The sequence below is a fragment of the Cryptomeria japonica genome, chromosome 10, assembly GCF_030272615.1.
Source record: "Cryptomeria japonica chromosome 10, Sugi_1.0, whole genome shotgun sequence".
NCBI lineage: Eukaryota > Viridiplantae > Streptophyta > Pinopsida > Cupressales > Cupressaceae > Cryptomeria > Cryptomeria japonica.
The window spans coordinates 493,519,941-493,532,797 of NC_081414.1; the positions used below are offsets into that span (position 1 = coordinate 493,519,941).

The 12,857-nt window shown below is 33.5% G+C and overlaps 1 protein-coding gene across 1 annotated transcript in view; it reads right to left on the reverse strand.

Moving 5' to 3' along the window:
• LOC131039368 (inositol 1,3,4-trisphosphate 5/6-kinase 4) overlaps window positions 1-12,857 on the reverse strand; it is a 283,984-nt gene that overhangs the window by 204,410 nt on the left and 66,717 nt on the right. Inside the window, exons 4-6 of the mRNA XM_057972096.2 lie at window positions 5,115-5,206; window positions 4,851-4,919; window positions 4,545-4,747 (exon numbers count right to left, since the gene is read on the reverse strand). Coding sequence (XP_057828079.1) covers window positions 4,545-4,747; window positions 4,851-4,919; window positions 5,115-5,206 — 364 coding nt within the window. The remainder of the gene's footprint in view (window positions 1-4,544; window positions 4,748-4,850; window positions 4,920-5,114; window positions 5,207-12,857) is intronic.

Here is a 12,857-nt window from a genome sequence, read left to right on the forward strand (position 1 = left end):
TGGTTTATCCTTGCTAATTTTGAATTAAGACACAAAAATTCATGTGACTCAATCTTCTTTCCACCTCTTCTTCCTCACTACTACCACTTGTAAGGCATTCAAATCAGGCCCTAATGACATGAAAATCTGCAATGTCCATCAAACTCTGAAAGTTATTAGTTTGTAGATTAAAACTATGGAACAAACAAACTTGCAAGCTCATTGGGAAAACAAAAATTGAATTTGGTTCAAACACAATGACTATGTCCTTGATGGCAAATGGAAAAAGTAAGTCGAACACTGAGTTTTATAGGGGTGCAATGATTGGTTATTTCTAGGGGCTTCAAGACATACATGAGTCATAGGACTTCAAAATATCTCGTAAAAATTTCAATTAGTGTCCTATCTGTGGATGATAAATTCAATCTTATTTCTAAACACCTAAACAAATGACTACCCAACCTAAACAAAAACAACAACAAAAGAAAACACATCACAAATAAAGGAAACACATTAGCAAAAGAGGAATACAAAAAATGGGTGTTATTAACATCTACCTACCTACGAACAAGAGAAGGAAAACTAGCAAAATAAAACAATTTATAGGCTGAAAGAAATAACCACCCCTTCATTTTAGCTCAGAGTCCAAGAGGTAGCTTGCATTGTTGAAACCATGATAAAAAAATTCATTCAAATGTGCATTTCAAGATGATAAGAACAATCTTACATTAAAACTCAAGCACAAACTCATCAATACCTAGCAATTTTAGTTGATATTAATCCTCAGTGAAAAACCTCTCCATCAATTAGAGATGTTTTTCCTCCCAAAATTACCTTGCAAGGGCTTGCAGTTGTAGCACTTCTTAGGAATGATGGTCACCTCATGTTCTATCTGATCTTCACATGACACTCTAGCATGCCTAACCATAAACTCAAATGAAACATTATTCTCCAGAAGAGGTTCGAGTTGTTGAAGAATGATTTTCATCACCTATCCTTGACTCTCCAAGTCTAAAATGCGTGTTGACAGAAAATCTTCAAGTTTTGAATCCTCTTCAACAATTGGACCATTATCAAAATGAGCAGGTTGACAAAAAAACATCAATCTCTAGGAGAAAACCTTACAAGTAATTCTCATACAGGGATGATGCTCCTTAAGTGGACTGGTCCTCTTTGGCCTCATTATGGAAATCTTCTTCAAATAATCCATCAAGCAAAGGAAGAAAACAATTAGATGCATCATTCTTTATTGCGTAGTTGTTGTTTTCTAACATAAAGGCTTGACAGGAAACATGATACTTTGATACCATTTCTTCTCCTTCTGAGATATCCACTTTTATGATTCAAATTGATTTGTCCTTAAACAAGAGAAATTGTTCTTCATTCAGCTGTAATCTTTCCTCGGTCTTGTGCTGCATGAGTTCTTCAAACAATCCTTCAAATGTTGAAAGAAACTCATTTAACGCATTTTCATTCATTGTGCGGTCCATGCCTTCTTACCCATTGGAAGCAAATGGATCACCACCAATGCTTTTCAAACAATTGTGAGACATAGTCTCCTTTAAAGAATATATGATATGCAATTCCTTCTACATCTGACATGGAAGGTTGTTCCTCTTCAACATGGATATTGAGCAGTGCTTGCAAGGCAGACACAAATTTATAACTCATCATCATCATTTACTATCATGGAGAGCACAATGGACACTTGAAAACAAGACACCAATGGTGAATCCATCCATGTATTTTCTTCAAGATTTCTACTCTTTTTGACCACATAATCTTTCATAGCTCTTTGACTCCACAAACATGTGTAATCATTGAAAGTTTTTAGTTTTTTAGCACAAATAGGCCGATACTGAAAATATCCTGTCATAGAATCGCCATTGAGCTTATCTCAAAGATGTTTAAGGTACAAAACCTTTTGATAATTTGACTAAGAAGAGGCCATAAATTGCAACATGTGATGCATCTCACGACAAGTCCTAGCACTATGATATGTTGTCTACTCAAATGAGAAAAAATTATTCAAGTTGTCTTTAAGAGCTGCCTTTGAAGTGGAAGAGGTAATTTGAAGTTTTGAACCTCTCATTTCTATTGGAAGAACCAACATTTCTATGATGATGTCCCTAAAATTGCTGAGCTGGTATATTCTAGTGAAGCTGTCTTTTCATGTATGTCATATCACTCACTATCATTTCCAAAAGAGGATACCCAAAACATCGACTCATCTTGGCCTTCATTTTTTTGCATGGTTTACAGATTAAGCTAATGGAGGATGGGATTCTGTTTTCCCATAGAATTATGTCATGAGCTTGCTTAAGGATTTTGGGATGAAAGATTGAAAGCCTTGTACTACTCCACGTGAATAAGGAATCAAGTTTAAGATGAAAAACACACCACTTTTGGTACATGCTTCTCTATTCCATATGCTTGTGGGTAAAAATATCTGGCAAACTTGTCCAAACATTGCACATGCAGTTTGTATCTATTTCAGATTTATGCACGAATATCATGAGCATCAATAGAATGCTATGAAGTGGATTATGTGGGACTTGAACAACTTCACATTTTGGCATCAATTATGCACTTGGCACAATGGTCCAATTGATTAAGTACATTGATTTGTATTATGGTGGATCTCCCAGCACTATCCAGTCTACCTATGCCTACATATTCAGTCATGGTTCATGTTCTATCTCTTGCGTCTCAAATAAGTCACCGTGCATCACATTGTCTACCATAGAAGCAAAGTGTTGTGGATTACTTCAGGAAACCAAGGGAACATGCTGGTCAAGAATTTTCTTGAGGAGCTTCCGAATTTCAGCTATGACATTTGAAATTCGTCGAACTTAAAAAACATCTAAAAAATCTGTTGGAATTCGCCCAAAAAATCGTACGGAATAGAGCTGTGTTTTATATTAAAAATATTTAAAAGAACAAGTTCTGAGTGCAAACTTGGTGATTATGTGAGCCGGAAAGTTCAGACATTTCGTGTGATTGAGGTCATTTGAAAGTTCCAGATCCAATTTTAGGTTTTTCACAGACTTTGACGGATTATTTGCGCAACCCGTAGCCTATGCCTTTTGTTTGACGCCTTGTCTTTAGCGTGGGAAATCCTCCACTCTACCATCGACCATCTACATGGGAGGAGATAGCTTTAGCAAGAGATAGGTGCGATTTTGATTGATCTTTCGAGAATCATCCAATCCAATGCGTCAATTTAGAATTTTAAAATATTTAGATTAGATTTTTATTCATAATATATTTATTATTCATATATTAATAATATTTCAATTAAAATTTTAAACATATTTTAAATACTTAAAATGAAATTTTTAATATTTTACTATATTATTAAATAGCATATATATCTTAAGGATAATTTATATAAAGTACATTGACATCTATCTTATTATATTGTAATTTATATTACAGTATGATTATAAAAATAAAAAATAAAAATGATTTTACAAAATAATAAGAATGTTTTTTTATTTATTTTTTTATCTCATTATAGAAATAAAAAATAAATAGAAAAATGTTTTACAAATACTTGATATTTCTCTATTATAAAAAATAAAAAAATATTTCTTATTTATTTATTTATCTCATTATAGGAACAAAGATTAAAATGGTTTACAAATACTTGATGTTTATCTCTTATAAAAATAAAAAATAAAAAATAAAAATAAAAATGATTTTACAAATGTTTAATGCTTATCTCATTATAGAAATAAAAATAAAAATAAAAACGATTTACAAATACTTAATGTTTCTATCTATAAAAATAAATAATAATAATAATTGTCTACATATCTATAGTTAAAATAGAATTGTTTTTTACTATCTATAGATTTTAAATTCATTTGTAATTTTTAAATTGCTTTTTTTATATTCACTATCGTGGAATCTGGAGGTGTCCTCACCGAAGCCAGAATAATCCCCCAGTGTACATGGATGGATGAATGAGATAATAATATATTATATATTAATAATACTAAAATTAAAATTTTGATATATTTATTATTTATAAAGTTTAATATATTAATAATATTTAAATTAAAAAATTAAACATATTTTATATTATAATGTTCTTTAATTTATTATAATGTACTCAAATTGAACATAAAAGTGTTTTATTTATGGATTTATTATTATGTTTTTTTAATAAAAATTTATATCAGACAAATTTGATCTCAAATTTTTTCAAGTTTTTTCCCCTTGCCGATTTTCATCTGAATTTTATAGTTGCCGAACACGAATTCAAATTCGAACCTTTTGACTTAGTCTATAACCACCAAAGTACCATTAAGGTAATTATTGTAATCATTAATGCCAATTCAAACAAAAAGCATATAGAGGAGGATAACTTAATACCAAGTTAAGATCTAGGATATAGTTTAACTAATGAACATCATGTCGCTCTAGATTTTTCATACTCTATATTACAGTCAATCAACTAATCACCATTCTTGTCATTGAAATTTTACATAAACTGTTTATCTTGTAACACATTTTTCAGATTTATAAATAAAGAAATTCATGTTTGACTTTATCAGAACCTCTGCAACTGTTGTATCCCATCGGAGAACCTGATTCCTTCAGAGATGCTTTGTGATCGATCATTATCAATGCTGAGAATTTCATCTGTGACCTTATGAAGAATTAGGTCAACCACTTGTAACTGAGGAATTAGTTGGAGATCAAGATTAATAGAAACGAATGTCAATCCATGGCTGGTTGGGAGTATAGGAAATGCACCTCGCTGCCATAAAACCAGTAAGACTTCAGCATAATAAAAAGATGTAAATTGAAAGTAAACTAAATTCATTCAATGGTATATCAGGATCCTAAATATAGTGTTCAACCTTGAGAAAATCCTTTTCTCGTGTCCATTTCATAACATATCCAACAGCAACAATGGAATCTCCCAAAGCCTGAAAAACAACCAAACAATCAAAAAAATTGTTAACTTTAAAAACATAAGAGTTCACCGTCCTCGTAAATGACATTTTTTTGAAAACTGAAAAGCAAGGAATAGGTCACCTTTTTATTTCAAAGAAAATGGTGCTTTCTTGCCTTCAAAAAAAATCTACTGTTTCAGTACATAGAAGAAAAAATAGTGTATCTACCATTTTGTTTAGGTGACAAAGTGTGAAAAGTAGGTCTTGCAACTTCTCAATTGTGGTTACACCAGGCATAGCTGAAACAGCATTTCTGGAACCTGCAAGAAGAACAGAAGATATTTCAAGCAAAATCATCTTTTCAGTGTCCTGAATCAAGGAGAAAGTTTCCTGAACCTGCAGAACATTTTATGGAAGTCCAAACCCTGTGTAAATTCAATTTGAGAAGCATCTTAGCCTTACAAAATAATAGGAATGAAGGAGAATGGAGAAAGTGAAGAATGCTCATTTCAGAAAAAGTAAAGGCCAAAGGTTTTATCAATAAGAGTTAAAAAAAGCTTAAATGGAAGTGAAAAAATCCAACTGTAAACACCAAGCTACCAAGAATGGCATAGGGCTAGATGGATGAATACAAGTTACTTCCAAAAAAATAACGAAATCTATCTTCCAGAATGTGTTACAGGTGGAAAGTGGCCCACAGGACTAAATGATCAAAAGCATGGGTGTGTTTAAACAAATGCAGGGGCAGAAAAGGTTTCAAAGTTTAGGATTCAAGGGCAATCCAGATATATTTCAGAATCCTTTCAAGGTTGAAAACTAATATTAATATTTTTTTTATTTTGCCTTTAGTGTTCTTCAATACAATGTCTTTTGCAATTAATTATGGATGAAAGGACCCATCAGGATATTGCTCATAACTATCTCCCTCAAAAGATCAGATCATTAAATTAAGCTTCAGTGGATCTTATAAGGAACCAAAAATCATAAAGGACTGTATATAGTTTTACAAGCTTTGTATTAAACCTTAGTTTAGCTTTACAACTTTATATCTTTAAGTCCTACTAGTCAAATTCATTTTAAAGATCGTAAAAACCCATTACAAAAAGCTTATTCCCATTATAAATAGTGTGTGCCTAACTAAATAACAAAGGTCATATCTTTCCAAATAGAATGAGGTTCTTTACCAAATGGAATAACACAAATTTATGTAACTAGCCCATCACTCTATGCATGATGGAAGGGTTATGCATGATTTGAGTTGATGTATTTTATGAGAGAAAATACAGAACAGAGGAAGCAGAATAATATTATATTTTCTTCTTCTTGTATATCTTCGTTCAATGCATATTACAGATTTATAGGATTCTAACATCCTATTTTAGAGGAAACTCTCTAAATGAATTTCCTAATTATAATGAGTTGTTTTAACAACTCTAAATACAAACAAACAAACTTGAACAAATAACTATTCTCACATCTGTAATAGCTATGTGAGTTGTGATAAGTGATAAAAACTCACATTATTAACTTATGTGAACACTAACATTTAATTTCCCAACATTACCCCCCTTAGTGTGAACATGGTAAGAACTCACAGCCTTTATCTACAGTAAGCCCAACTCTTGATCATTAACCTGCAAAATAGATTGTTAGAATACAACAAACATATATATATATAGAAGTAATCTAAATTGCAATCTAACTTTAATATACTTACTTAACATAATCACAACTTTTATCTAATAAAAAGGATACGATTGCCATACAAAAGTATGTCCTTAGGCGGCCGTGAAGCTCGCCTTCTTGGAACCCATCTTGGTTCCAAGCCCTCCAGGAAGTCGAAGGTGAATTCGACTCCTATCTTGAATGTAATTTCTTACATCCAAGCCCTCCAGGAAATCGAAGGTTAATTCGACTCCTGTCTTGAATGTAATTTCTTACATCCAAGCCCTCTAGGAAATCGAAGGTTAATTCGATTCCTGTCTTGGGTGTAACCTCTTACACCCAAGCCATCCAAGGAAGACCCTATGTCAATTCCTTGCCTTGGATGATGCATCCCATCATCCAAGTCCTCAGAGGGGACCGGCCAGATATTCAGTATATACTGCCCTCCAGGGATTATCATAATCCCTCCGTTAGGCTAAGGGAATTTCTTCCCTATAACCTTCATCATATAATCACATTAATATTACATTTTATAATTCATTACTGTTTTCCATCCCATAATTTACGTCTTCATTTACATATTCTTTAATCTTTCTAATGATCCTAAATATACATACATATTCTACATAGATTTCTATCTTTATTGCTACATTTATATAAGTAATCATCAGAGATATATGTATTCATAAAAATGCATATGTGCGTGTGTGGCACACACGTCCACACACATATATACCTTAAGACTTCTTAACCCCTCTTACCTGTACGTAGATTGTAGCCTGCGGTTGGAGTTTGCACTGTAGATGTCGCCTGCAAATTGGGAGGCATACCATAAAGAACACAAATGTTACTTCCTGTAACTTGATAACAATTCTGATCTGATCTTATCAATGGTGATGTCACTAGATGCTTTTGATTCCTTCCTTTTATATCTCTCAATTTGAGGGAGAGGTCACACCTTTTCATCATGTATGCCCTTTGGCAAGAGACATGCCCTTTCACCATTAGCACCCTTTGAAAGAGTGTAACTCTTCATTATTTCTACCATTTGAAAGGGACACAACCTTTCATAATCAGATCTGCACTTATTATTTAAATCAAATCTGCACTTCTCATCCCCAAGTTATCCCCCCTCTCAAATGAGGTTTTCTTCTCCCTTTTATATATCATTGTTGAGGGAGTCACAACTTTTCCTTTCATGTCTTTTGACTTTTCATTAACTTAATTAATTTTTTATTAATCATATTTAATTATATCATTTTATATTTTAATTTGATTATTATCATTTATTATTAAATTCTATTTCAAAGTGGGGATATTATTATCATATATTTTTTAATTCTATTTCAAAGTGGGGATATTATTATCATATATTTTTTAATTCTATTTCAAAGTGGGGATATTACATGCAACGGCAACCGCACTTGTTACAAGTGGTATCAAAGCTTGCTCACAGGTTCAAACCCCTTGCTTGCGCTGGGCGCGGGGGGGGATTGTTGCAAGGTATGCGCCCTTGGTCTCCTTGTGTTGTGCAGCGCAGCGCTGGGGTTTGTGACATGGCTTAATTGCCTCTTGTGGATTCTATAAGTCTAGTGATTGTATCGGGCATTAATAGGTTGATCTTTTGGTGCAACGGCAACTGCACTTGTAACAAGATTTACAGCTAAGTGCCAAAGGAGTATATGTGACCTTAGAGATGGCAGATTTCTAAGTCATTGTTGATGAGCTTTATTTTATCCTACTTTTATAACAATGCATCTCCTAGACATTTGTTTGGACACTTCTACGATCCATCAATGCTACATGATTTCCTTCATTCTCTAGCAATTGGAATGAAGGGCCGATGGTGCAAACCAATCAGATGGAAATGGAGAGAACGATTATACAAGCCTCAAAAGAACAATGGCCAATGAAGCAAATAGACTCGGTAGTGACAACCAATCATAACAATAGAATAGGTGTCCTTAACTCCTATCGCAGTGCCTGCACTAGAGGCATCTCCAATTCATAAAATAAGACGCACAAAATTTGTATTGCTTTGATACCATGAGAGAAAATACAGAACAGAGGAAGCAGAATAATATTATATTTTCTTCTTCTTGTATATCTTCATTCAATGCATATTACAGATTTATAGGATTGTAACATCCTATTTTATAGGAAACTCTCTAAATGAATTTCCTAATTAAAATGAGTTGTTTTAACAACTCTGAATACAAACAAACAAATTTGAACAGATAATTATTCTCACATCCGTAATAGCTATGTGAGTTGTGATAACAACTCACATTATTAACTTATCTAAACACTGACATTTAATTTCCCAACATTTTAGGACAAATTTGTATTTTTGATTTGCTCTGTGGGCAAGCAAACTATTTATAGAATAGGAACTTCCGTTAGCTTTTGTTTACTTTTTCATGCACAATCTTGTAAACTCTTATAATTGCCATTTGCATTTAGACTTTCAATAGCAATGTTATGCCTACTTGCTGCTAAGATTGTTGTTCAAGTGTTGTTTCTCTTACACTTGTGTTTTGTGAGTTGAATATTTAGTATAATACTTCAAACTTTGTATCATTGTATGTGCTAAAATAGATAATTGTAGCTTTTTATGTAATTTTCATATTTATTGTTTTATATGTACGATATCTTCAACCAATTCCAATGTGTACTAATCTTCTTGTTCTAATTGATTTTAACTATACGAAGTGACCATACACTTGCTTCATCTAGATAAGATTATCTGCATTAGAGAAGATACCAAAAAAGCCTCTTGTCTAGTGCAAAGTGTTGAATCACCTTGTGCCCTAGCTTGAGAGCAAAAAGATGGGTTCCCTTTTAGTTCATATTTTATGTGTCCAATGTATCATTTCCTTCACTCTTAAAAAACAGAGCTTCCTCTACGAATTCAAATAAAGGTATTATTACCTTACACATTCCATTTCACATTGTACCATAAGGTAAAATTTAAAATGCTATGTAATGTCCCCTCCTTAGGCAATTCAAACTACAGCAGAGGTTGGCCTATAATCAGGAGGTTCCCGTAGGTCATCGGAGTGGTTAGGGGACCCAAATGGGGTTAGTGGAGCTTTGCAGGGGGCTTTACAAACCTTTCCAAATGTGCAGATGCAGTCTCCTATTTTTTAAGAGGATCCCTATTTTTTTGGAGGTGACTAGGAGATGGTCTAGGAGGCATTTTGAGTCATTCCAGATTGTTTGAGACAGTTTCAGAAATTTTAGAAAGGGGGTCCTATTTTTTAGGAGGGAACTGACAGTGTCCCTGCTATATTTAGACATCATCCTTGGACTAACGGCAACACTCAGTTTTCAGTTTGGAGTTCAAGTGATGGATCCAGGAGTTGAAATATTAAAGTTATTACTTTAATGTTTCATTTTAAATAAAATAGTGATTTTAGTAGAAAATTTCTTTATAAGATTATATTACATTAAGTGGCCCCCTCCATGGCACGCATCCCTAGGAGGCTTAATGTTGTTTTAAAAGGTGGTCATTTGATTAATGAAGAATAAGACCCTTCATGAAGAGCACACGGTTATACTGAGAGGGGGGGTGAATCAGTATAATAACAATCTTTTACCAATTTAAACTTTTTCAACTTCAATCACAATTATATAACGTATCTTATTACCATATTCATTGCATACTAACATTCATATGTAACCTATCTAATATGAATACAAGTTGAACACAAGATATATACGTAGAAACCCTTACGGGAGAAAACCACGGTAAATCAATACTTTTATATAGTTCTTTTACAATATTTCGTAGGCACCAACCTACTAGAGGCACCAACCCCTGACTCTGTTTGTGAGCACCAACCCACTAGAAGCACCAACTCCCACTTCAGAATTCGTGAGCACCAACCCACTTCACATAAATCTGAAATTCCACCTTTACAATGTTGCTATCACAACGGATGATGGATTACTATGAATTTCTTACACAAGTCTGCTATATTGTCTTCTTCTGACCTTCTATGATCTCTTCCCAAATCTGGGATATTTTCTTCAGAAATCTGTTATAAATTCTTCTTCAAAATCTGCTAAGTATACTCTTCCACAAATCTGCTATAAAACTGTTTTATCCTTTTCATCAAATCTGCTATAAATCTGCAAAAATACCATCTATAATATTGATCACAATTTTATCTCAACGAGATCACGGTCTTCCTCTTTAATATCTTCACATTAATTCCTTCTATAAATCTGCCACAATTTCTAACTTATGATCTGCAACATTCTGATCAAATCTTTACTCACCAAATCTGTAGATGTACTTCTCTTGAAACTTACAACTATATCCTCTTATAAACCTGGTACAATATCTTCATTTACAACCTTCCCGTAATCTGGTACACAAATATGATTATCTTCAAAATATGTATATACACAGCCGCTCACATACTTTTCTCAGTCTGAAAAATAATTTCAGAATTATATTCTTCACACACACCACATATTCACAGCACACTTAATCTTCACACTACTATACCTTAAAATATCACTGTAATATGTATGAGCATATTGTTTGACTTGTCAAACATTATACTTTATAAGACTCTTCACCCAATAAGATTATAGTTTGCATTTTTAATTAAAACTCATGAATTATTTCAGACTGAATATACATGGGATTATATTGTCTTTTAGTGGGGCTTTATATACGGAGGTGGGCCCCACAAATCTTGTCTTGTAGTGGGGAATTCTGACATAAGGAGGTGTCCCTTGAATATATAAATAGATATATTTTTCTTTGATTTGACCTGATACCTTAGTTAACAGCAATTTTTCTTGAATGAATTTTGTATTTCAACTGCTGCTCATATACCATATTCTTCTTTCACCTTTTCAGACTCATTTGAAGTCAATTACTTCTGTCTGTCTGTTGCCATGCATACACTGGCACTGAAATCACTGGATATTTATAAATTTAGACTGGGACTGAAATCACTGTATCTTCAATATATCTGATTACTGTATAATCAGACTGACTTTATCACTGCATTTATTTGTGCACTGTAAAATACCTATCAGATCTAGTAGCATTATATAACCACTGTATGATCAAACTATAATTGTATGATCACTGCACTGTAAAATATCTATCAGATTTAGCACAATATGTTCATCAATCTTCATTAACATCTTGCCTTTGACATCAATGACAACTCCTTCACTCCTTTGACATCAATGACGAAGCTTATAATCTTCTTACTTTCTTGACATCAATGACAACATTTCCAACACTTCAAGAGGTTCGAACCTCTTTAGAAACGAAAATGGCTTTAAATAAACTTTATTAAAATAAAGGGAAAACCTTAAAAGGGTCCAATTAGGGTTTGGAGTCAATAAAAGAACATTTGGAGGCCTCCTTATTACGGAAACGTAATTGGTAAAAATTAACTTTTTGTTGTATTAACAATGAGCAAGAACGCTCAATAAATAGATTACAAAGATTTACAAAATAGAAAGTTTCTAACAAGAAACTAAAATTACAATATATTACACGATTGAGCATTAATAATTAACTATTAACTTAGGAAAATATAATCTTAATACCCTCCCTTAATGCTCAATCTAACAACGACACCAAGCTGCCCCCTGAATTTGACAAACTTATCTGGACTGATCGACTTGGTGAGAATATCTATTGTCTGCTCCGCTGTTGGAACATACAGCAACTGAACTGAACCGTCTTCAACAAGCTTTCTGATGAAATGATAGTGAGTTTCCACGTGCTTGGTTCTTTCATGGAAGACGGGATTCTTGGCAAGTTTGAGCACTCCCCGATTATCACAGAACAAGGGAGTCGGACCTGCTAGAGATATCTGCATATCCACAAGCATCCAGCAAGGCAAACTGCCTCACATGCTGCCTTAATTGCTCCTCGATATTCTGCTTCGGTTGAGGAGAGAGCCACTGCCTGCTGCTTTTTACTATTCCATGTGACTGCACCAGATCCCAAACTAAACACATATCCAGAAGTTGATTTCCTATCATCAACCGAACCTAACCAATCTGAATCTGTGAACCCATTGCATCTAGGATCATGACTCCTAGTGTAAAGAAGTTCATAATCAGAGGTGCCCTTCACATAACGCAGCACATGCTTCGTTGCTACCCAATGATCAGTATTGGGAGTTGTCATGAAGCATGAAATGTAGCTCACTGGAAAACTGAGATCAGGTCTAGTAGCACTAAGATATATGAGACTGCCCACTAGTTGCCTGAATTATGTTTCATCTACAGAAGGAGAATCAGACTTGGCTGACAACTTCAGTC